General features: G+C 37.4%; 1 protein-coding gene and 7 non-coding genes across 17 annotated transcripts in view; 1 reads left to right on the top strand and 7 right to left on the bottom strand.

Moving 5' to 3' along the window:
* Positions 1–27015, top strand: part of LOC145671318 (dual oxidase maturation factor 1-like) — a 712486-nt gene that overhangs the window by 659717 nt on the left and 25754 nt on the right. For all 10 annotated transcript variants that reach the window (XM_081740315.1, XM_081740311.1, XM_081740309.1 and 7 more), the window contains one exon: positions 23161–23365. In XM_081740315.1, the coding sequence (XP_081596441.1) occupies positions 23161–23365 (205 nt within the window). The remainder of the gene's footprint in view (positions 1–23160; positions 23366–27015) is intronic.
* TRNAT-UGU (transfer RNA threonine (anticodon UGU)) lies at positions 1784–1855 on the bottom strand. The gene has a single exon. It is a non-coding gene; the product is annotated as a tRNA-Thr (tRNA).
* TRNAT-UGU (transfer RNA threonine (anticodon UGU)) lies at positions 10507–10579 on the bottom strand. Its single transcript has one exon. It is a non-coding gene; the product is annotated as a tRNA-Thr (tRNA).
* Positions 10812–10884, bottom strand: TRNAT-UGU (transfer RNA threonine (anticodon UGU)). The gene has a single exon. It is a non-coding gene; the product is annotated as a tRNA-Thr (tRNA).
* Positions 10964–11036, bottom strand: TRNAT-UGU (transfer RNA threonine (anticodon UGU)). The gene has a single exon. It is a non-coding gene; the product is annotated as a tRNA-Thr (tRNA).
* Positions 11116–11188, bottom strand: TRNAT-UGU (transfer RNA threonine (anticodon UGU)). Its single transcript has one exon. It is a non-coding gene; the product is annotated as a tRNA-Thr (tRNA).
* TRNAT-UGU (transfer RNA threonine (anticodon UGU)) lies at positions 16723–16795 on the bottom strand. The gene has a single exon. It is a non-coding gene; the product is annotated as a tRNA-Thr (tRNA).
* Positions 16875–16947, bottom strand: TRNAT-UGU (transfer RNA threonine (anticodon UGU)). Its single transcript has one exon. It is a non-coding gene; the product is annotated as a tRNA-Thr (tRNA).

Here is a 27015-nt window from a genome sequence, read left to right as displayed (position 1 = left end):
AAGATCTTCACTATTTATATTGGTATTTTCACATGATTCAGTGCAAGTTTCTGTGACTTTATCAATTATTATACCCTCGAACAACTCATTTTGTTCCGCTCGATAGATGATCTATCGATTAATATATAAACCAGAGATGGCCACTCTGTCGACAAGAGTCTACTAATCGATATTCAAGTCACGAGTGAAGCTTGCGATCAGTGGTGCCAACCCGTGGAAATAAACCCATTTTGTGGGATGTTTTGAGATTAATTATTGGGAATAGGATAAAGGGAATATTCGTTGAGTTGGCAACAAAAATGGGATTTTTCACCATACATTTGAAAAATTAAAAAAAAAAAAGGATGAACTAATGAAAGAAAGAAAGTAAAATATTTTATACCAATAGAGAAACAATCAATTTGAAAAGATTCCATACGAAATGTATGGAGAATAAAACTTTTCTAGCATCATTGGCTCAGTATAAGGTGATGGTACAAGTCAGTGCATTTATTTTATAAACGTTCTAGATCAAAATTATTGATAATTCACCCAGAAATTTCGACATTTTATTATTATTGTTAACAATAATAGTACAATGTGGAAAATCCATATGGAAAATGCGATTTTCTGCCTCTCGAGAAGGGATTTTATAGCGTTCCAGCTTGGGACCAGTGCTTGCGATGATCTGTTCTTGCACTACCAATTCCAATGTGAGAAATCGCAGTAAAGCACATTGTTCACTTTGTATATGTTAAGAAAGAATAATGGGGGGCGCGGTGGCTCAGTGGTAGAGCGTTCACCTCTAGTGCTTGGGGTCCCGGGATCGATCCGACCCACCGCCAAGTGAACTTTGTGGTGGACAAACACCGTGTGCGTGGGTTTCCTCGGGGTTCTCCCGTTTCCTCCCACTTTCTTCATTCCCCCATTTCATTTATTACTCATCATCACCGTCTCCTATAGCCTAACCGGCATAACCGTGGGACGTAAAACTCAAAAATTTCATTTCATTTCATTTAAGAAAGAATAAATATAGATTTAAGTAAAAACCTCTATATTCTGCAATTAATTTAATTATTAAATGTTTTGCGTTATAAAATGTTTAAACCTAAGTATTTTCTATTCATTCTTAGTACCCGTAATGTAACAAAATCTATTTTCTTTAAAGTTGGCAGTCTTTTTTTTTTTATCTTTTTTTTCGCACTCTGGATTGTAGGTAGAGGCCAAGTTTCTGTTAGGGAACCGCAACACGTTGTAGCTTTTTTTTTTTTTTTTTTTTTTTTAAGCTGTTACCGTCCGTCTTATTAGTAAAAACGATAAGCCATGGCGCTTGGGTTTCTTATAATTGGACACCACTGTTCTATATTAAGATTGGTAGACCGATAGTATTTTCTGAAATAAAAAGTAGTTCTGGAACCAAAAAGTCTTAGCTAGGCCTACCTCTGATGTGAACTAGGGCTCACCTTTGAACATTTTTTGTTTTTCCTTAAGCGAGAAATGATAATACGGAATTAAGGTTATATTGAACTTAATATTTTTGTTACTTTTATCCTGAACGTTTGCAATGTAAAGTTGCATACTCTGTGCGATTTTGTCAAATAAGATGAGAAGCATCAAGGGAAAAGAGTCGTTGTTTACAAAAGTTGTTTGTTCCGACATCACTGTTGTCCTCACGAAGTGACGTAACACCATAGAATTCAATCTACATTGCCATTATACTTTTAGAAATTTATTGTGTAATTTTTAACAAACTATACAACTCCACATGGGATATCAAGTGTGTTGTTAAAAAATGAAAAACAGTAGGCCCCTGGGAGAATTGAACTCCGACCGCTGGTTTACAAGACCAGTGCTCTAACCGCTGAGCTAAGGAGGCACTAGTCGCCTTTTACAAGAATTCACAATTGTTATTTTATTTATGGTAGTATTACCTTACATTGTTCTTTTTTACTTTTTTTAAAAATCCTAATCGTTCTTCAGTTCATTTTTCTCCTTTTCATTTTCTGTTTTTTCCTCTTGTTTTAAGAAAGAAGTGTACGGGGTAACAAATTGTGCGCGCGTTTTAGTGACATATTTTAACCCAAAATCGCATATAGGTTTTATTCTTTTTATTTCCAAGGACCTTTTATATTTAGAAAGGACATAAATATACCAAAAAAAAAAATCTTTGTATTTATTTTGACAACCATTAACCAAAACTAAAGTTACATGATAAAAAGTACGACATATTTTCTTAAACATTAGTTATAACATATTTGTTCCAAAATAAACATCGGACAGCTTGACAATATCTTTCGGGTCTTTAACGATTTTGAGCAACAAAGTAAAATCTGTAAAGTAATGTTGCTACCACTCCCAAATTTACCGGTATTAGCTATGACTTCCAAGAGTTTATATTTACTTGGACCAGCACTGTTCGCCCTAACCATCCATCACATTGTTAAGGATATTAACACAGATTTAAATATCTGGTACTTAGACGACGGTACCATAGCTGGAAATATCGACGTAGTATTATGCGCTTTTAATAAAATTCGTCTAGAAGCTTCATCTATTGGATTGTTTCTTAACTCTGCCAAATGTGAAGTGAGTTTTCTGAGCGCCAGAGTTGATGAAATCCATTACCTTTATGAAAGGTTTAATGAAGTAGCACCTAGTATCAAACTCTTATCTCCTACCAATGCGGAACTTTTAGGGACTGCCATCTCTACCGAATCAAGGAGCAAAATTTTATTGGACAAGATATCAAAATTAGAATTCTTCTTTTCTCAATTATCAAAGCTTTCTGCACACTCCGCTTATTATTTACTACGAGCTTCACTAATGGATCCCCCACCTAACGACAAAAGACATGTTCAGTCTGTTTGGGATGAACCTATAGTCAAGCTTCATTTATCTTCACTCCTATCATCAACCAATAACCCAGATGACAAAGCCAGGCTGTTAGCTGTCTCCTCCTCTAAAAACGGAGCATGGCTTCAAGCCCTACCTTCTCACACACTCGGCCTACACCTTTCTAATGAGAGCTTTCGTATTGCTACAGCTCTGCGCTTAGGTGCTAATATTTGTGAGCCTCACTTTTGTCCTGCTTGCAAGCAATATGTTGATAATAAAGGATTACATGGTCTTTCGTGTAAAAAAAAGTGCGGGAAGACAAGCTCGACATCATATTGTAAACGACACTATTTGTAGAGCCCTCGTTTCAGCGGGAGTTCCTTCAATAAAAGAACCAAATGCTTGTTGCCGCTCTGATGGTAAAAGGCCTGATGGCATGACTCTGGTACCGTGGAAAAATGGAAAGGCACTAGTCTGGGATTTCACATGTTCCGATACGTTTGCTCCTTCCAACTTATCCCACTCTTCAATTCAGGCAGGTCTCGTCGCCGCTCACAGAGAATCAGACAAAAGACTAAAATACTCAAACCTATTGGACAAATATTGGTTTGTAACAGTAGCAATAGAAACCAGTGGGTCTTGGGGTCACGAAGGATCTAATTTCATTAATGAAGTTGGTCATCGAATAGCAATCAAAACTGGTGACCCCGAGCTACTGCATTCCTTTTCCAACGTATCAACATCGCCATCCAGCGCGGGAATGTGTCATCGATCTTAGGCACATTACCTCCTGGTAAAGAACTAAACGAGATTTTTCTTCTATAACACACAATAAGACGGAAGTAGAGACATCCTAGGAGGCTGACAACCACTTTGACTATGTTCATGAAGAATGTTTTGAATACAGAATCGCATATAGGTATACTTTTTCTTACCATATCTCTTTACAAGTGCATTAAGTAGAAAGTTCATTAAATATGAAACAAACTGGTTGCGTAAAATATTAATAAATAAATCAAGATATTTAGAATATTTAATCTATAGTAAAATTATACAATTTACATGATTTATGATGATTGAATATACTCAATGATTGAAATTAACAATAAAGCATTATTTGGAAAAAATAAAAAGTATAATTTAGCAAAAAATAAAGCATAATGTGAGTTGCACTAGTAATGACTATCTACCGTATGTGTTTCTCAAACATTTGGATGCCGCGGCACAGAATTACAATCCTGAGGTCATAATCTCGCAGTCACATACAAAATAGAACGTAATGTTTTAAGTGAATATTTAATGAATGTTAATAACTGAAAGTAGTGTTGTGTAGTGTTGCATGTACTATTCTTAGTATTGTGTATACAACCAATTTTATCCACACTAACCTTAGGTACGATGAAATGAAATACTCACAGAGATTGCCTAGTCCCTGCTTGTTCTTGGTTCCAATCCATTGAACAATTTCGCCATAGTTACATTTCAATTGAGGAGTTTTATGCAATAAGGGCGTAAGTCTGAAACGTGCAGTTGGAGAAAAACGATGTTGAAAATTTAAGTAGTGTTTTATACTTACATAAAACAATGTAATATGCAGCATTTTATTCCGATATTGAATTGAAATGGAGGCTAAACAAGCATGGTAAAAGCCACAAATGCGTTTCATGCAAAAAGGGCGTAACCTCGCTTACGCGCTTATTACATCAAACTCCTTAATTCAAGTATTGAAGTCAGTCATAGAGCACTTAAGATAAAATAAATTCTTACTTCACAGTTCTTATAAGTTGTTAGCTACGTTCTAGTTGTTAGCTACGTCCAGAAATGTAATTCCTAATCCTAATCCTAATGCAGCTATAACATTGTTTGACAGTAAATATTGTTTACAAAAAAAAAAAAAAAAAAAAAAGATAATTTAAATTCAAACACAGTCAAAACTTAATTTTAATTCTATATATTAAAGAATAGAGACTGGTACAGAATTACTATCGTGTTGTAGGCTTACAATAAATTGGATAAAGAAGAAAGAAAGCTTTACTATGCCGGTGCCAGATCATTGAGCGTTCCGAATTTTTGGATGCCGGACTAATGGAAGTCTACTGTATTTCATTGTGCTGAATCTCAGTCAATCCGTTCGTGACGTAGTTGCGTAATGCAAAATTAGTTATCCAAAAACTTCCAGAAATTAATGATTTGGAAGCACTTCATGTATAGACTAGCCTTCGGCTAGCTGGGGGTTTCGCCCCCAGACCCCCGCATTTGCTCGGCCTAAGAGCTCGTACCTTTCGAACTCACAATTGTATGGAATTTCAAATTTCTTTTACTACTTCAACTATCTAAAAGATAAGATTTTGTATCCCAAATAACACCCATTTAAATAACATGGGAATTTCTTCATTCCCCCATTAGACCCTTTAAAAACTAAAAATAATCACTTTTGGCAATTTTCTTGTGGGTTAGTACCGGAAGGCTACAATCATGCCAAATTTCATCGTTCTGATCCTGCCAGAAGTGTCTAAACATTTTGAGGTGTAGAAGATATCCCATATAATAACATGGGAATGATTTTTCAGTTCTCTATAAAACCACTCTAAAGTTAGATTTTTTATTTTTAGTGATTTACTTAGGTAACGATATCGAAAACGTACAAGCATACCGAATTTCAAGTTTTTATTCCAATTCCAAATACCTAAAATATGAGATTATACGTTTTTTTTTTTAAAGCCCATTTAAATAACATGGATAATTTCTTCATCGCTCCTTTATACTCCCTGAAAATTAAAAATATTTACTTTCGTCAATTTTCCTGTCCCAAAAATCTACAATTGTGCCAAATTTCAACTTTCCACGTCAACTGGAAGCAATCCTTTATTTTATGCCAGTTCATGTAGTTTTATATATAGAAAGTTTATGTAGTTTTATATATAGATCTTCGTAGGAAGGGTAAAAATATATCTGTTCACTGTATGCATAACGAGCTTAACCTATTTATGTAATTAATGACTTAGAACACACAGCTAAGCACATACATACAATGGATGTCATATATTGCAATTACATACTTTACTTTATAAAATATTTTTCCGCCTTCCTTTTCCAAGAGTAAAACACAAAGTGATAATTAAATCTGTTCCTCAAATAAAGATTTAACTTATTGAAATTATATATAATTAACCCCAAAATTAATTGATTAAAATTTAAACTTACAATGTTAATTACTATGTAGTGAGAATTGTCTTGAGTTGTCAAAGTTAATGAAAAATTTAATGGGTAAAGTTAATTAAAGGAAATGGGGAAATTAGTTTAGTATTATGAAAAGTTGCTACTATCAAACAAGAATGATAATAATTGACAAACAATAAAATTAAAATATTATAAAACTTGGAAACGTAATTTTACAAGGCTTTTGTAAAAGAAAGTAATGATTAATTTTTAATCGTTACGATTTTCTTTAACGGTGATCAATTTAAATATTAACTGCTGATATATTTAATTGGTTAAGCTAAGTGTTAACAAAATGTGTAACTTGATGAATAGCTATTTTTTAACAATTTAATTACAAACCTGAATAATACACCGTGTTTCAAAAACAATTACTTGATTTTGGACGGTAATAATTACGGAACACGGGAATTGCCAGCAAGGAAATGAATGTTGTTTGAATGGACATGGCGTAGAGTTTCAGAAAATCGCCGTTAGATGTTAGTCAATGCGTCCTCTCACACGGGACGTATGGGATACGTGACAGCTAAATATTTATGAAAATTGGTACCCTGACTAATCGTGGATCGCTAACAAGGGCGTCGATTTCTCTGGAAATTTTGGGGAGGGGGCATTCAGATGCAGAAGGCATATATGAGGATTTTTAAGACTAATTGCATTGAAATTATGTTAAATATTGTATATTCATAATTACAATGCGGGAGCTCACATGAGCTTTGGGGGGACCCAGCCCCCCTGGGATTGGCGCCCTTGATCGCTAATCATCGTTGTGATATTCACTTGGTGCGGAAATGCCTTGTTTATCCGCTACGTATAATTAGTGTTACTGTATGTCCGTATTGTACAAAACATAAAATAGGAAAATATCCGTATTTGGCAGTTTTGGAGCTGCCCGAAAATTTCCGAGTCTGGAATCGCTAAAATCTCTGGCGAAAAGAATTGTGTTTTCATCATATAACATATTTTAGTTACTATTAATAAAGTAGATTATCTTTTGTCTCATTTTTCCATTCCAGGGTTCTTTTGGTTAGATTTAATATACGTAATTTAGTTGCATGATTTATCATATGTGTGTTAATGAAAAAAAAAAAAAGAAAACATATTAGTTTTCAATAGTATTTTAAGTGTTACAGTAAAAAATTGAGTGATAACCTAAAAAGGTGATTTTTAGGTAAGAAATTTCAAAATATTTATTCTGTGTCTGGGCACCGTATCTTTGATGCGTCGTCATTTTAAGGCTTTGATGCGTCCGTATTTTGGATCAAAAAAGTATGATACATATACCAAGCAGTGACCGCTCAGATGACATAGCATTGATAGCGGAGAACTATGAGGACTTTGCAGGAAGCACTTTCAAACTTGAACGACCAACTGTTAAACGTTCCCCTATTGAGGAAGTCTAATATCCTCAGACGGAAGAAGTGAAAAAGACGTAAGTTCCAGAATAGCGCAGGCTAAACAAGCATTCTATAGAAAAAGAGGACTATTAACATCAAGAAATACGTCGCTGGACGTTCGTAAACGATTTATTAAGACACTGGTATGGAGCGTGGCGCTTTACGGATCAGAGACGTGGATATTGAGAAAAGCTGAAATATCCAAGTTGGATGCATTTAAAATGTGGCGTTGGCGCAGAATGCTGCGCATACCATGCACCGAAAGGAAAAGGAATGAAGACCTACTAAAGGAAGCTAATGAAGGACGACAGATCATGAAGATAATAGAAAGAAGAAGAAACAATATGTTTGGCCATCTCATTCGGCACTCCGATTGGATCACTGTGTCGACAGAGGGAAAGGCAGAAGGAAAACCAGGAAGAGGAAGACCAAGGATAGAATATCTAGATGCAGTTACGAAGAAGAGGTCTTATCAAAGTATAAAACAGCTCTCCCAAGCGAGAGAAAAGTTTTGATATTTCCATGTTGCCCACCAACCTACGGTTGAGGTGAACAACAAGAAGACAATGAAATGAACAAATGTATAACAATAACAAGACTGCACAAGGACCAAATGTACAGTAGGGAGTAAACCACAGCATGCACAGCATCCAGTGACTAACGGGCTTGATATGTCATGTCGAGTGTGCGGCTAGGGCGAGAAATGTACGTATTTTGACATACTATGTGTGATTTTTCTGTTGTATGTTTTGGTGTATTATATTGAAATATTTTGCACCTGTATATCAGGGCGCAAAATTTCTGGTCACCATTGGCGACTAGAAATTAGAGCTGGCGATCAGTATTCAGTAGGAATGGTTTCTCCCTAAACTCTCAGGACTGCGCAGTTTCTGTTTCGCACGAAAATAATTGTCGGTGGGTGATACAAAACACGAAATGTAAAGTATTCACAACGGACATTGAAAGTGAAGTCTTCACAACGTTGTAATTTGCCCCTCTTTCCCATCCTCAATCGAAAGACAGAAGATATTTTTTTAAAAAATATGTATATGAATTGTCCAATTCTAAATTGATTATCTTTGTCAAACCAAAGGCCTTGGGAAGGAGAGGAGATACCTCTCATAATTGGTACGTTGAGAGATACTGGAAACCATTGGCAAGTGCGTCTGACTTTGAAATTTTTCGCCCTGCTGTGTATTACTGGTAACCTGATTACAGTGTGTTTTATCTTTATCGTTGTCTCACATCGCTTCCTATATTCTCGATTGACACCCATCACAGTTCATTAATTTTTGCGAATCGTTTCTGATGTATTTCTTGTCACAGATTTGTTATCTTTCGTGCCACATGTTTTCTGTACACTTTTCAGGCGCTACATCTTCGTTTCTGTGGTTTGGAAGACATACAGCACTTTATACAGTGTTGCAACCCCAAAACAGTTCGTTTCATAGCTCTCGGGAACGGTTTGAGACATCAATTCCACACAAACGCCATTGGAGTTGCTGCAGTACAGGAAGACTTGTTGTTCAAATTTCCGCATAATGTCTCATGGAACTTCTTCTTTCTACGGCAACTCTATCATGTGCCCTTTTTCGGTGAATCCTGTATCAAGCCCGTTAGTCACTGGATGCTGTGCATACTGTAGTTTACTCTCTACTGTATATTTGGCCCTCCTGCAGTCTTCTTTCTCTTGTTGTATATTGTTCATTTCTCTGTACGGACCCCATAGTTTATCAGTTTTAGAGCCTCATATCTCCCTTATTTAGCAACAATGATAACCTACTTTTGCTTATTTTCTTTCGTTTTATGCCAACTGTTTTAATTCCATAAAATGGTATACGTTCTATCTGAAAACCTATAAATTTGTATTAGGATGGCAACATTGTTTGTGTGACACTACTACCGTGTTTTTGGTCACGAGTCCCACTCCCGTAGGTATCAGCTTCCCTGCATACATTTTTCATTTTCTGGCTTTTTTCTGGCGTTTCTGGGGTATAACAAGGCACAGCCTCACCCTTTCACTGCTTGGTATATATATTATACATAGCCGGTAAACAGAGCATTTCCGCACCGAATGACTATCACCACAATGATTAGCGATCCACAATTAGTCAGGGTACAATTTTTCATAAATATCTAGCTGTCACGGTTCACATACGTCCCTTGTCAGTTTGCAGTCAATCAGAAGTAAGATGGCGTCCGCTCAACAGAAGGCGTTTTGTGAGCCGCAGTTTGCAAAGTCTGAGTCAGTGATTTCGGTCCAGTACGCTTTTCGCCGAAGTTTTGACATTGATCCGCCTCCACCCAAAAACCTTCGTCATTGGTATCGTCCAGGGGCGGATTAAAGGGAGCGAGGGGGGCAATGCCCCCCCCCCAAAGAGCCCTCCAAATTTTTAAAATTACACACACTGCTGCTTGTAGCTTACCGCCACACGAACCAAAGTTTGGGATCGTTCTTGAATTATTTCAAAAGAGGGTTAATTCTTTAAATTCTATTTAAAAATTGTGTCTGTCCAGCATGCAGCGTTTACGCTAACGATAACTCGAGTCATAATATCATACAAATTTCAGGAAGAAGGACGATGTTACTTGAGGCCTTAACATCAGGAAAACTATCAATGGCTGGTTCTTTCCCATGAGAGGGGTCTTTTATATATATATATATATATATATATATATATATATATATATATATATATATAAATATTACTCATTTTTTGCAACAGGTTTGGTTGGGGGCTATCGAATAAACATGCCTCTCCAAACTCTTCTCACTAAACCTTCGAAGAAATTCGCTACTTTCTACGGTATTTTAGAAACTCACAACAATATGTGTTAGTAGAAGATCTGCTGATATAAAGATTTGGATTTGCAAGGAAAAACTCACAAGTAAAAGCGAATGTATGGTAGAAGAAAAATTAAAAGCCTCCGGGCAGAATCGAACTCCCGACCCCTGGTTTACAAGACCAGTGCTCTAACCGCTCAGCTAAGGAGGCGTGGTGTCTGTTTGGTATCATGAGGGGCAGGGATAAACTCACAAGTAAAAGCGAATGTGTAGCATAAGAGAAAAACTTAAAGCCTCCTAAGAGAATCGAACTCCCGACCCCTGGTTTACAAGACCAGTGCTCTAACCGCTGAGCTAAGGAGGCTTGGTGTCTGGTTGGTATCTTGAGGGGCAAGGAAAAACTCACAAGTAAAAGCGAATGTATAGCATAAGAAATAACCTTAAAGCCTCCTGGAAGAATCGAACTCTCGACCCTTCTTTACAAGACCAGTGTTCTAACCGCTGAGCTAAGGAGGCGTGGTGACTATTTGGTATCTTGAGGGGCAAGGAAAAACTCACAAGTAAAAGCGAATGTGTAGCATAAGAGAAAAACTTAAAGCCTCCTAAGAGAATCGAATTCCCGACCCCTGGTTTACAAGACCAGTGCTCTAACCGCTGAGCTAAGGAGGCTTAGTGTCTGTTTGGTATCTTGAAGGACAAGCATAAACTCACAAGTAAAAGCGAATGTGTAGCATAAGAGAAATCTTAAAGCCTCCTGGGAGAATCGAACTCCCGACCCCTGGTTTACAAGACCAGTGCTCTAACCGCTGAGCTAAGAAGGCGTGGTGTCTGTTTGGTATCATGAGGGGCAAGGATAAACTCACAAGTAAAAGCGAATGTATAGCATAAGAGAAATCTTAAAACCTCCTGGGAGAATCGAACTCCCGAACCCTGGTTTACAAGATCAGTGCTCTAACCGCTGAGCTAAGGAGCCGTGGTGACTGTTTGGTATCATGAGGGGAAGGATAAACTCACAAGTAAAATCGTATGTATAACATAAGAGAAAAACTTAAACCCTCCTGGGAGAATCGAGCTCCCGACCCCTGGTTTACAAGACCAGTGCTCTTTTTTTCCACATTTTTTTTATTGTTCTTGAAGGATTACAGAATAATTACATTGAAATACAATATTACTATAACAGCAGGAGTATTACATGATTACAGTAGAAATATATTAAAAGGTTTTACAGCATTTATACAGTAGAGAAGTGTCACACAGATATCGACAAATAGTATACAAGAGTGCTAAAATCGTGAATTGATGGAAAGAAGTAGAATTTTACCATGTTATTTTTGAACTTCAAATATATTCAGAAAGTACAATGTCCAGGTAGTTCACAAATAGCTTTTTCTTTCTAGCGGGCAGAAAGTGTCTGTATTGACTGCACAAGAAATCTTGATAGTCTGTTACAAAGCGTAGTTTTGAGGATTGTAGTATGTATTCAATCATATGAGCTGCTAACCAGGTAATTGAATTGAGTTTAGTGGTTGGATAAAAGTGAAAGTCCGGTAGAACGAATATGCGAACTGTGGTAAGAGTAGGAACTGTACGGCAGATTTTGGTGACAGCTGTTTGGAATTTGAGCCATATTGTCGCTGCAGATCCACATTGGATTAAGCGATGCACAATATCATCTTCACTACCACATGTGACACAGCTAGTAGTGTCACTAAAATTGAGACGGTGCTTTTTGGCATTCGTGGGGAGAAGCTCATTGACAACAGTGTACCAAGTCGATTGATCAGATCGTGGAATGTGACGAGCAAACACATTGCCCCAAATCTGGGACCAATTGTTGTTTGGATGTTTCAGTTCCATACGAGGAGGCTCAAGGTTCAGCTGGTTGAGAAGCAAGATATAAAAGCACTTCACTGAAGTTATTGATGCTTGTTGTTCAGCACTCATATAAATATAATCAGCAACCACGTCTCTGAAATACCAATAGCAAGAAGGGATTGAATTAATATGTAGAGGCAAGTTTTTACCTATACGTTCGATACAAACAGCTAAGATACCATGGCTGACCCAATTTACATTGTTTTGAATATTTTCAAATGATCGAAACTTGAATAAAGCAATAGCTTTACATTCAATGTGAACAAGACCCAAACCTCCATGTCCGGTGGGTAGACAGGTATATGGGTATTTGACTCTGAAGACGTGACCGTGCCAAAGAAACAAATTCCCAACACTGGTAAGACGTTTCGCAATGTGAGAGGGCATAGGTAGGATCTGGGCTAGATACCATAGTTTGGAAAATGCGAAGACATTCAGAAAATACACTCTGGGCCGTAAGCTGAGTTGACGGGATCTGTGAAGTGGGAGAACATGTCGCACAGTATTAACTAACTGGTTATAATTTAACTGTATGGTTTCAGCAAGGAGAGGCGTGAAGGTTATCCCAAGGATTTTCAATTGGTCGACCGTTCGTATTTGTGTGATAAAAGAGTTCTTTACAAGTGGCAGTATTTTAGTCTTTGCACGATTTACCAGAGTGCCAGACATATTCACATAATCTTCAATGCATGCTTCTACAGAATGAAGATCCTCTTGTTCACGTAAGAACACCGTCACATCATCCGCATAACTGCAAACTTTTAATCCATTATTATGAAAAGAAATCCCTTGTATATGTGCTGCAATGTGCCTGAGTAGAGGACTAAGGGAAATAATGAAAAGGGTCATGCTCAGAGGACAGCCTTGTCGGACACTGCGTTTGATTTTTATGGGCTCACTCAAAAATGCGTTTATTTTAAGTTTTGTTTGTGCATCATCATAGAGTACACGGATCCATCTGATGAATTTCTCCCCTATGCCAAACTTTTGTAGAAGCGCCCATAAATAGGCATGATTTACTCTATCAAATGCCTGATGGAAATCAATAGATAAAACCGCAGGAGTGCTAGAGGAAGCTTGGCAACTAGCAATTACATCCCGAATCGTTTGCAGAAGATGATAGATTTTCCTATCTCCTACACTTGCAAATTGGTATAGCCCTGCCAAGGATTCCAAATATGGTTGTAGTCTGTTATTCAAGCAGCGGGCCAGAATTTTATAGTCAGAGTTCATTAGCGTGATGGGTCGGTAATCAGTAACTAAAGTCGCAGTATTTACTTTGGGAATAAGGACTGTCACTCCTGGAGATTTATAATTTTGCACTGGCGCATCACTGAAATATTCATTGACTATGTCTGTTAATGTGTCTCCTATCAAAGGGAAGAAGCGTTGGTACCATTCTGCTGGAAGTCCATCTAGACCAGGAGATTTGTTAGAAGGTGCATTCATCACAGCAGATTCTACCTCTGCTTTCGAAATGGGGGTGTCCATCGCTCTAGCTGAATCACAATCGAGCACTGGAGAAAGGCTGTGGAAAATCTGTTATTGGGTGTTTGCTTCGCCGCAGTCACCAAATAGGGAACTATAGTAGGTGTAAAACGCTATTTTGATTTCAGGGAAAGAGGAAAATGTGTTCCCTTCGTCATCTTGAATGCGTGCTACTAATTTACTCGCACCACGCTTATACTTCTGTATAACATGATGTAGTGATGGCTCTTCTTCGAGGTCGAATATAGGAGATTTACTTCTGATAAGTGCACCTTTCATTCTTTTTCTGGTCATGGTTAAAAGTTTTGCTTTAAATTTATTAACAGTACATAGGAGCGTACGATCAGAAAGTGCTGAATGTTGAGCATCACATAAACATCTGTAATAAAAATTGTACAGGCTACGATCGTCTCGACTCTTCTCTGACGAATACCATCTGGAAAAACTAGAAACACGAGGTTTCAGATATTGTTGCCACCATTCGCTGAGCGTTCGAAAATGTCGTCGTTGTGTCACCCAATAGTGCCATTTAGCTGTAAAAGCTTCACAGTAATTAGTGTCAGCGAGAAGGGAAGTGTTGAGGTGCCAGTATCCTCTACCACGTTCAATTTTGACATCAGGAATTTTCAAAGATATGGCGTATGCGTGGTGATCAGAAAACATGGTAGGAGTTACTTCTACGTCTATAATGTTTTTAGCTAGGCTGGGAGACAAATAGATACGGTCAATTCTTGAAGCGGAATTATTCCGAACGTAAGTATATCCACGTTCATGTGGACGTTTCAATGGCCAGCTGTCTGGTAAGTTAAACCCTTTAACCAGTTCATTTAAGGTAGGACAGTAGTTAAAACCAGGAGATTGGTCTTCAGGACGGAGTACGGCGTTGAAATCTCCAGCCAGTAAAAAATGGTCAGTGTTTGAGGAGAAGGCAGAAGGAACATCATGTACATAAAATTCATTCCTTTCTACACGATGTTGTGATCCGGATGGTGAATACAGATTTACGAGCTGTATGCTTCCTAACGTGCCAGTCATTATTCTGCCGGTTGGGTGAAATGTTCCAGGTGTTAAGTTTACGTCACTCTTGACCACTATTGCAGTACCTGTGCCATTTGTGGTGTAATTATTATAAACTGTATAAGCTGCACCGAGATTTAGCCTTTCTAAGCCAACTTCCTGTAATAGCGCGACATCTATATGCGACTGAATTAGAAAATCACGTAACGAAAATTCTTTGGTAGGTGACTGCAGGTTGTTAATATTGATAGTTGCTATTTTAATAGACATGATGATGAAAAACATTGTAGAAAAATGTAAATCGGTTTGTAAGTACATCATATTTTACACAAGCTATTGAAATCAGGAAGAATCGATATGCTGAATAGAAATATCCTACAAACTGCACTATTACTGGAAACGGAAATGTCATACAACGTTCAATGTTGTCAAGAAATTGACAAACAGGGAACAGACACGAAGCGTATACTGTACACAACTAACCTAAGGTTAGAGTACTAACTTTTTATCGGAGGAACATGTAGAAACGCTATGTTCAGACTGTTGATCAGTTCTCTGAGAGAGGGCTTTACTCAGTTCTTGTCGTTTTGTGCGTTTACGTTTAGTATGGTCGGGGGAACTGGGTGTACTTCTTACTGTTTCTCGTGGAGACGAGTAGTCCTGCACTTGATCATCTGCTGGAAGACTAAGAACGGGGGAGGACAGAGACGAAGCACTGAGAGTTCCTAAGATTGGTTGAATAGGGGTTGCACTTTCGTCGGTAATCATGGTACTGGAATCATCTTCTGGACAAGGGGGTAAGGAAGTAACCATATTAGAAGGGGTGCCTCCGGAAGATTACCTGGTTGTTTGTTCAGAGAGGAGCGCTCATCAGCCTCATTATCACATGAAAAGGTTTTGTCACGATCAGCAGCACATTGAGACATGAGGGGGGGGGGATCACTGGTATTGTTGATATCAGATGACACAGGCGTTACGGTATTATGCACACTAACATGGGAAACGCAACTTTCGGACACTGAAACCTTTGGAGATACTGCAGGTGAACTTGCTTCACTTCCTCGTGGCAGAAGAGGTGGGGCAAGGTTGGAAAATTTCGGAACAAAATCCGGCGGTGATGTCAAATTGGGGGGCTTTGGAACAGATACTCGTCCAGCATAACTCAAGGTACCAGAAACAGCCAGTGGGGGAGGACGGAGTGGACATGCCGAGTGTAGATGTTGGAGAGAATTGCAGCGCAAGCATGTCTTTTGTTGACCGGGATAGGTAACACAATATCTACTGTTCTGAATACTTATGAACGAAGGGATGACATGTTTCAGTTACATTTTGATCAACTTAGTACCAGTTCGTATAGGGCAGACATGGTCGGCTGAATAAAGTTCATCCTGTATACTATATATCTTACCGTATTTCTCAAAGACATCCCTGACTTCATTATGTGACAACTCCAAGGGAGTAACATGCAGTTTCACTGTTAGAATGCTAACATTTGCCCAAGTTACTTTTATGTCATATGAACTTTGTGAATCGCGAAACTTTACAACACCATTTGTATCACGGAGGATTTTTTCACATAAATGTAAAGAGACCAATTTGACAAAAATACATTTACGATACATGTCCATTTCGATACTCAACACTTGATCAACAGTAAAGGCGAAGGTGTTATGCAACCACTCATGAATTACAAGAGACGTAGGTCGCTCAGAGACAGGGCCAAAATCAAACTTCAGAGTGTTTACTCGTTTGAGAGTTGACATCTTCAAATGGAGCACAGTATTCAAAAGGAAGAAAACGTAAACTTAAAAAAAAGCAAAAAAAAAAAAAAAAACACTTAAAAAACAATAAAATGAAACTTCACTATATGAAACAATGGGGAAAATAATTAACACGTAGAAAGCGAGGTATTTGGCAACCAAACACTAGGAAGTGAATCAATCAACCGCAGAGAGCGCGTAGCACACGTCCACACACTCCGCCAACCAAACACGTTAGCCACGCCTGGTTTACAAGACCAGTGCTCTGACCGCTGAGCTAAGGAGGCGTGGTGACTGTTTGGTATCTTGAGGGGCAAGGAAAAACTCACAAGTAAAAGCGAATGTGTAGCATAAGAGAAAAACTTAAAGCCTCCTGGGAGAATCGAACTCCCGACCCCTGGTTTACAAGACCAGTGCTCTAACCGCTGAGCTAAGGAGGCTTAGTGTCTGTTTGGCATCTTGAGGGGCAAGCATAAACTCACAAGTAAAAGCGAATGTATAGCATAACAGAAAACTTAAAGCCTCCTGGGAGAATCGAACTCCCGACCCCTGGTTTACAAGACCAGTGCTCTAACCGCTGAGCTAAGAAGGCGTGGTGACTGTTTGGTATCTTGAGGGGCAAGGAAAAACTGACAAGTATAAGCGAATGTATAGTATAAGAAAAAAAAAAAAAAAAACAAGCCTCCTGGGAGAATCGAACTCCCCACCGTGGTTTATAAGACCAGTGCTCTAAGCGTAAAATTACGTTTCTAAGTTTCATAAGATAATGCGAAAAGTCGATAAGTAATCGTAAAATACTTCCTCCTATGTTTTCAGGAAAAAAAGAGATAGAACTGCAATGTTTTTGAAAGAGAAAGGGCATAGATGAAGTGTAAGATCAAATTTTCATGCTACATCAATCATTTTCCTGTTAAACTAGTATTGAGAATTGTACATACAGTATGTATGATGAGTTAAAAAGTTCTGGGAGGTCTGGTCCAGGTGGAGACCCCATGTGTGCGCTCCTAATGCATAGGTCACAAATATAGACTCTTCTACAACACTGAATGGACTCTCTGATGTGTAGCTATTTTCTTTGTCCGTCTGAGGGTGGTGGTGGAAACATTATTACTGGTGTATTCATAAACGACTGTCTTTCAGCAGTTGAAACCGTCTTACCCTCCTAATTATAATTTAAGTGCATGTCTATGTATAGTAATGAATTAACATTACTACTACTTAAAACATTTGATTTTCTAGATGCAGAGACAGGTTGATAACAGAAGTAGGGAAACTTCATTTTCCTTGTGTCTCTATGAGATTGCATAAACTCAGCAACAATCAGCTCATCATCATCATCATAGGTATCCTGCCATAGTTGGCAGGTCACCTGTCGCAACTGAGAAACTTTCATTCCACGGTCCACGATCTTCCGCCAATCTCTTCATCTTCACGTAGGATTTTTCTGTTTGGATGCCATTGATTAATTCTAGTCTTCTTCGCTCCCTCCCTTTTTTTCCTGCCACCATACCCTCTAACACGTCCCTCATAATACAGTTCCTTCTTAGCCAGTGTCCCCAACCAGTTTTCTCTTCCTCTTCTTAATAATATCTACAATTATTCTTTTCTCCCCCACCATTTCTAACACCTCATTCGTCTTCCGCTCGACCCATTTAAATCTCTCCATTCTTCTCCACATTCACATTTCGAAATCTTCCAGTCATTTTTCAGCACTTTTGCACAATGTCCATGTTTTAGCCCCATACAGTACAATATTCCACACTAAGTATTTTATGATTTTCTTAGTGAGTAAGAATAATGTAGGCCATTCGGGAAGTTGGAAAGGAATATGTAGGCCTAAATGTTTATAAGAGGTTAGATTTAAGAAAAAATAATTACAGAAAAAAATATCTTCCCTTTTCTCCTACTCACTTGGCACCCTTGAGATAACTCTATTAGTCAAAGGTTAAGATAAGAATGTTTCTCTGCTTCAAAATACGTATTATTATCTATTGTTATATTCCTGTAAATTGAAAGAGCAATCCTTTTGCTTATTGCGATTTAACATTTGCATCAACAACAGACATAAAACACGGTTTACTTAGAGCAAGCTAATAGTTACCTATTATAAAACCATAAACTGGAAGACAAAGAAAAATCCCATTATATTTGATATGGATAATTCTTCCGTGGGAACGTGAAAAAAAAAAAAAAAAAAAAAACTTGAGATATCGTTTTTAAATAGCATTTCCAAAGGCTCCATAAATTCAAAATTTATTAATCATAAAATGGACGAAATGGTAGGAGCATTTTTCTTTGTTCTTAGCTTTATGAGTTTGTTTACAGTTTTTTAATAGCTCCCAAAATCAGACTAGGCCTATAATGCAATCAAAATTTTCAAACAGGTAGAATGGAGACGTCATTGGGTGGGAGTAGTACAAAAAATTATAGACAAAGCGAAATTGTAATAAGAGAAAAAACTATCAGTATTGAATTAAATGCCAGAAGGCTCTTAGGGAAAGCTCTTTTCAGATTAAGCTTTCTTGCATCTGGGGTATATTACATTGAAATGTTCGTTTAAATATCAATTTAAGCGTCAAAAAGTAAAAGTAATAGAGATCCAGGTCGCCAGGAATTCGACTTTCTGGAATGGGGCAAGAGTTTAAAATAGAGTGAATGCATACCTTGGAGAACCGGGATTGTCACCAACAATATTTCTTCTAGACATGCATTCTGGGCAAACCCTCTCCGAAGTTGGCGAACAGCCCCCCTGCCAGAACTAAGGAAAATTAAATTGCGATTGTCGATAGGCCGCGCCTCCATGGCTTCCGAATGCGATTGCGAATGCGAACTGCAAATTCATGTGCCTCTACTACATCTGAAGTTTTGCGGATGCGAATCAAGTTGGAATGTTTCTTTCAAAGCTTCAATGTGAAATATTTTTGCTTGAAAATTCGTACCTTAAAGTCTTGAGAGCCTAAATAACAATAATATATATTAATTTCCTTTATGTGCAAAATAAAGTGAATGTCGCTTCCGTTATTATTATGCTTCCCTGGTAACTGCTACTATTTGTACTTTAAAACAAATTAACAAAATAAAATTAGAGATTACAGAATCAACTTAGTTTCCAAGAAAATTTTCTCTATGAGTAAAGAAGCCCGTTTTTGCTATTTCAAACATATTTGTCAATAATTACATGTATTCGTAAAATCATTATTTGATTAACAAAAGCGAAATATAAATTGAATAAAATATTGCGGTTCGTGTATTTATTAAATCTTCATATTTTAAAGACAAAACAAAAGAAAATACTCATATCTTCCATTCAAAGTTCATTGCTTACATCTGCCTATAATTTGTTTACGACGTGTCGTTTGTGTAATCTGGATGAGCTTGGTTCTACAATCGAACTTTATCAAAAACACATTTTATTAAAGCATCAACATCTATTTCCATCTTAATTTTTTTTTTAATTTATTGTTTTAACTCCGCACCTCACAACGTCGTCTGTTTTCACGCAAAACAAACTTTATTCTCTCAGGTAGCACTCAATTCCTCTGCAGACGATTCTCCATTCGCAAGAATTTGGACGAACAATCCCAGCATGTTGGGATCGTTCGCATTCGCATATTTTCGTCGGTTTTCGCAATTCGCAGGTCGGAACTAGTCGCGGCACTCCAATGTATTTACACGTGCTGGGAAATTCGCATTCGCATTCGGAAGCAATGGAGGCGCGGCCTAGTGTACTGTGGCTCAGTGGTAGAGTGCGTGTCTCTGGTGCGTGGCGTCCCTGGTTCGATTTCCAGACAAGCAAGTTTGTGCTGGACGACATTGTGTCTGTGTGTTTTCTTGAGGTATTCCTATTTCCTCCCACATTCTCATTCCACTAATTCTTCCAGCACCATTTATTTGCTGTAATAATCTGCCTTCCTTAGCCTTAAGGGCATAATCGTGGGACGATAAACTAAAGAGATTTCATTTCATTTTATTTTTAATATAACTCAATTTTAACATAGGCCACGATTTCATTTTAGGATGTTATTTCAACACCAAGGGTTCAGTGTTACGGTTAACACAGACTTAATGTGACCGATTTGATAGACAAGTGGTGTTGAGCAGTGTGAAAATAACTTTGCGGCCGTTAAGCGCCAAGCCTCAAAATTGGATATCTTATTCTGGGACCAGCAGTAGTATGCACTATTTTATTGAAGAATTCCAACGTGTACATAGTATATATATACACATAACTCCCAGTAATGGACCAAAGGTGCACAAAATGTATACACATGGCGCTTAAAGTGTTAAATATTTAAGTGAATCAACGAAGAAACGCGGGAATACAATTCTTTCATTTTACCCTCTAGATCACATGGTAAACGTAAGCTATTAACGTATTTGTATTGTTAATAATATTATTTGTCAGCGATCAGTTAAACCTTTCATTTGCTGATAACAAAGCCCTAACAGATAGATCACAATACCGCCTTACAAGCTTGTGTATCAGATACACCAATATTGTAATTTTTTGCATTCGTATTACTTTACACGGATATCATAAATATCTAAGTAACTGACATTGAGAATTTCTATGAGTTTTTATTATTAGCTATGAGCAAAGCTTTGCAAGCTATATTTGATATATATAGAAACTGACCACAGACCATAGAGCATTATTCTACAAATCACAATAAAGCAAATATATACAGGGGGTTTAAAAACAACATCGACAACGTTTGGGAGGTGATTCCTGACACCAAGATAAGACAAAAAGTATAGACCAACCTGGGTGAACAAATGCTTCCTTCTGGAGTTATAGGCTGCCGAAAACATGAAAAAACGAACACTAAATGTCCATAGCTCCAAAACTATGGGACCTAGTGTAGTCGTGTCAAGACTTCACTTAGGAATTGGTACGTGCCCTAACCAAATATCCAATTTTCAAAATCCTGCGGTACTTTCGCAACAATTTTTATAAAGGTTGGTGAATACTTCAAATTATATACCAGTAGGCAAACTCTCTCTACAAAAATTGTTGCGTGAGTACCTTAGAATTTTGAAAAATGTATTTTTGGATAGCACACATATTAGTTAAGTCTTGACCCGACTAGGGCAGTCCCCATAGTTTTGGAGCTGTGTACCTTTAAACTTCATTTTTTTTAATGTTTTCGGCAGCCTATAACTCCGAAAGGAAGTTTATGTATTTGTATACCATACGAGTCCTCGTCTGGAGAGACAAATTGCACTATGTGGGCTTATTAGTGTACTAATTGATTCAACTGCTTGTTGTATTCGTAGAGTAATGCTAACGGCTCCAAGTTAATCTGCGACGTTCCCACATTGTGAAATTTTGATATACCCATAGCGGCTGAAGGAGGCTTCGAACGGGATACCATCATATAACATTTTCACTTTATTTTGACCTGTAGAATAGTGGTCTGTGATCTGTGAGCGCCATTTTTAGAACACACGATATATATGTGAAGTGATGAACAATGTATGTTTGTGAGCGTCGTATTAAGTTTCTGACAGAAATTACATGAGCAGAAGTGCTACCATTAGTTTTCAACGTTCTTACACTTATGGTTGTTGTATTTCAATCTATTAAGTCCGTTCACGTAGTTGATTTAACCACTCTTAAACTTACGTTTGTTGTATTTGAACCCAATAAGGACATGCCACATAGTTGATTTAACCATTCTCACACTTATGTTTGTTGTATTTCAACTTAAGTCCATGTCACGTAGTTGATTTAATCACTCTTACACTTATGTTTGTTGTATTTGAACTCATTAAGTCCATGTCACGTAGTTCATTTAATCACTCTTACGCTTATGTTTGTTGTATTTCAACCCTTTAAGTCCATGTCACGTAGTTGATTTAACCACTAGCATTTTAACAATTTACTTTAAAATCCGATGGAATTGAAATAGCACCAGGCCTGTGTTAAAATTTAACACAAGTAGGGTTACACAGAGCTATTGGACAGTATTATCAAAAAAAAAAAAAAATCTCGGGTTTTCTTGTGTTTCTCCTTTCCTCTCACATTCTCCTTCTACTATTTTTCTTCGTAATGATTCTCTTTCATCTGTCTCTTTTAGCCTAAATAGCATAACCGTGCTACGTTAAATTAGTATAATTAAAAAGAAAAATGAAATTTTTAATTTTTACATCCCACGGTTATGCCGGCCAGGCTAAAAGATACGGTGATTATGGGAAATGAATGAAATGGTGGAATGAAGAAAGTGGGAGGAAACGGGAGAACCCCGAGAGAACCCACGTACACGGTGTTTGTCCGCCATATACTTAAAAAGAATCGTTTCATTTGCATCATGACAGCACTAATAAACCTGATAGGGTTTCTATGAAAGAAATAGTTGAGGCTGTCTCATCCCGAAAAACATACTGTACCTTGAGAGTAGTGTCGCGTCTCGGGAATTATCTGTTTTTATTGGAAGAGATCTGTCTCATTTTGTATCTCTTCACGAAACGAAAGTTCTGTTTGACCTTGTCTTGTGAGTAACCTTGTCAACGGTCTGAGCCAACCAGTGGCGTACACAGAATTTGATTAAGAGGGGATCAAGTGCCCAGGTTCATATCGTTTCATTATACGTCCGATTTTTGTATACTTATCTTAGGATGTTAAAGGGAAGGATTAAAGTCTAGAAGTGCCTCATTGCATGTGCTACTACAGCCAACATTGTTCCTGAACTCCACTACTACTAGAGTATATTAACTTTAAAATATGTATTAGTTTAAAAGAGAAATAATTTATTATAATAATGTTATTGAAAGTTTTAAATCTTTTATTTATTATTATTTGCAGGTGTTCTGTGTATTCTAGTGGGTTCAATTATTTCGATAGTGGATCTCATCTACCCTCATCGCTTCTCAACGATATTAGAAGTGGACTACGACACGCCCTACGACAGACACATCATTATCGAGGAGAGCCACGACACGCGCAAAAAGAAGAATAAGAACAGACTGGAAGAACCGCCCAGCGCAGGGCTTGGATCTAGAATACTCAGGTGAAGTGGAAGTGAATTTTTCCGTTTTCTGAAATACTTTAGAGCAGTTATTTGGAACTGGATGGTGTTGTCACGTCACATTTCAGTGCACTCATTCTCAGTAATTCACATGTATAAAACAAGTAGCAGACAGAAACTTGTATTTGGCAGGGTTCCCACTCGTCCTGGAAATCCTTGAAAACCTGGAAATGTCCTTGAATTGATTCTGTCTTGGAAAAATTCTGGAAATGTCCTTGAAAATGCATTCCTGTCCTTGAAATTTACAGAAATATTGAATGTCATATTTTTCATAATTATAATGAAGATTTTAATTGATTGCTATTTTTGTTTGCTATTCCCAGGGTGCGAATTACCGGGGGGGATGAGGGGGATTTTCCCCCTCAATCACATTTTGTTCCCCCCCCAAAGAAGTCAGCTGAAGTATCCCCCCCGGGGATGCTCGCTTTCCCCCTCAAACTATGCTTAGTATAACTCCAAATTTCACTGATTTTTGTTATTTCTTGTAAATTTAATCTTCTAGCTGTATTTCGAAATGATCGATGTAAACTGTTCAGTTTTGGTCATTTCTACTTACCACCTAACTACCCACTATTTTCAACGTTGTTTAGTTGAACTATATTATTATGACTACGGTTGTTACTTGCAACTGTACCTTCGTACCCTTCAGTTCGTCATCGTTTGTGAATTTGAATGTACTAATTGCGTATAATAAAGCCACATATAGATTTATAAATGTTCTTAGCGGTTGGCCAAGAAGTAAACAAATAGCTTCTTCTACCATACTTGACGAAGTTCGGATATGACATATTCATCCTCTGCATTAACGATTATCATCTTATTTTAATTTTTGTTATAACATGTTATTTCATTTTCCAGTGTACTCTTTGTTAGCACATGGTCTTCATTCCCTAGTAGGTTGTGTGTATGCAACTCAAAAGTTGCATTTAATTTGTGATAATTAGCATAGTAATCACTGATTTTACAGTTTACGGAAATGAACTTTTGAAACTACTCAAAATCTGAGATATAGGTATTCTCTCGTAAGTATATGTTAACGTACACGCTGGGGGATACGCTCCTAGTGAGCAGACATGTTAATGAAGGTGATTTTTAGGTGAATAAGCGAACAATTCAAGATTTGTTTCAGCATTTGTTAACACGACTGGTTCTCCGTGTCACTGTCCGTGTCTGTATAAGCATTTCAACTGGAGCGGGTTTTTTAAAGTTAACCGTTCATTTTTCCATCTTTTCGCTGCACAGTTTGCTGTCCACGCAATTAATGTTGTCTGAAAAACTTCAGTGTAATGTTTTACTTTATTTGAATAACGTAGCCCATAGTGAATCAACTCATCTTCAACCTAACAGTAAAGTAATTTTTAAGTGTTGACTTTCCGTGCCCATCACGGAATCGATATTTGGAGAAAAAAAAGTCGTGATGAGCACAGCTTTAGCGGGAAGTAGAAGCACAAGCTCGAAATTTGAATTGAGAGATTTTAAATATTTGGCCTTCGATTTGACCTTGATGTGAGAAATCGGGACCAGCAACAATCCATTTCTTATTTGATAGGCTAATATCTAGATTTTCTTTAAAAAAAAAAAATAAATAAATAAATAAATAAATAAAAAGAAAAAGAAAAAATGTCCGGTTTAACTGATAATTTTAGTGGTTTTCACAAGACTGAATGAAGTAGGTTTCTTTTCGCAACCTGTATGTATTAATGCAAAGTGGAAGCTTTCAATATGAGTGGAAAAATTAACATATGCTTGTGATCATGGCTATCGCTCGAGCCAAATTATTAAATAAATAAACCTTAGAGAGCTACGGGGACAAGAGTGAGTACAACATTAAAACACGTTCAGAAAGGTTTAGTGGGGTGAGTGTATGTCACACAATATATATGTGCATAGTTATTGTCGGTAGATTTATTAAATTAATAAATCTCTTCTCTTATTTATTACACATGCCACACCACACACACACACACATATTATATATATATATATATATATATATATATATATATATATATATATATATATATATATATATATATATATATATATATATATATATATGGGGGTAAGGCATTTATTGTCTCATTTTGAAATTTGAACCTTCAGACTATGTCCTTTGGCCTAATTTTATCCCCCCCAATATAGGTTATCTAATTCGCACACTGGCTATTCCTGTTTTTGTGTTAAATAATTTGTGATGATCCTGCATGTGTGGGTGGTTTTTGGGCTTTCTTTCTCCCAACAGGGTGGTTGGCTGGGAGAACTTCTCTGTTCTTCTTTCATCCACAAGTCTGTCAAATCAATCTTGGATGCTGTCGTCACTAGCACTTATCCTCCAGAAACTGTGCTTTGTACGACCAGTATCAACCCTGCATAATCAGTCTATTTTCGCAACAGTACTTACTCCACAATAAAATTTCATATTAATGCTATTTGTGACATAGTCATATCCAGGTAAAACTCAATTCCTAATTGTCTGTAAATTTGTTCCGTGCACAATTAAACTGTCATGTAGAAAGAATGAAAATACATGTGCTGGATGTGGGTGGATCGGGTGGCTATAAATGGAGTTGGGAGGCCACCGAGAAAAAGAAAAAAGTAGCACATTACTCTCCGTTTTGTGTATTTAATTATTGTGTATTAATACTGTACTTGCATTAATATTCGCTGCATAAGCTACCATATTTTCCATTTTTCTGTTGTGAGTTTTGAACCTATAGTTGCAATCCTGTTATGTCTTCCTGTGTCGAAGTAATGGAAAATTGGTCATTTGTCTTGGAAACGTCCTGGATTTTTTTTTGGGGGGGGAAGAGAGTTGGAACCCTGGTTTAATAAAGGTATGGTAAGAGGCTATCAAGAGCATTGGTGACGTAGTCAATGTTATTAATGTGTCTATGACTACTGCAATACGGCCAACACTAGTTAATTCCATTCTCCTACTTCTTTCCCTTCCCTCGTTTGCTCTACTTGTTCTCTCCGTTCTTTCTCCGATCTTTAAATTGATCCAAGGTCATGTGAGTTTGTGGTAGAAACATCGTGTCAGTAGGTTCTTCTCTTTCTTCCCACCCATCCTCATTCTCTCTTGTATCAAACAATTCTTTCGTGACCATTCCCTTTCATTAATCATTAAGCGTCTTCTTTAGCCTCAGGACATGGTATACGTGGGGCGTAAAACCAAAAATTTCATTTCATATTATCGACCGATATCAATTCCAAGTAATGTGCCTATTTGGGAATTTCAAGTAATGTGCCTATTTGGGAAACCTCAAAGAAAGTACAGGGAAAACATCATCAAAGTCATTTGACCGATTTTAGTCAGAAGTAATAGGCCTATTTGGGAACCCTCAAAGAATGTAGAGCCTACAGGGGAAAAATCATCAAAATCACTTGACCGATTTCAATCCCACGTAATGTGCCTATTTGGGAAACCTCAAAGAAAGTACAGGGAAAACATCATCAAAGTCGTTTGACCGATTTTAGTCAGAAGTAATATGCCTATTTGGGAACCCTCAAAGAATGTAGAGCCTACAGGGGAAAAATCATCAAAATCACTTGACCGATTTCAATCCCATGTAATGTGCCTATTTGGGAAACCTCAAAGAAAGTACAGGGAAAACATCATCAAAGTCGTTTGA

This window comes from Thermobia domestica, chromosome 15 (genome assembly GCF_964235325.1).
Source record: "Thermobia domestica chromosome 15, izTheDome1.hap1.1, whole genome shotgun sequence".
Classification (NCBI taxonomy): domain Eukaryota; kingdom Metazoa; phylum Arthropoda; class Insecta; order Zygentoma; family Lepismatidae; genus Thermobia; species Thermobia domestica.
Note: the sequence above shows the minus strand (reverse complement) of the source record. Positions and strands in the feature narration are given on the sequence as shown.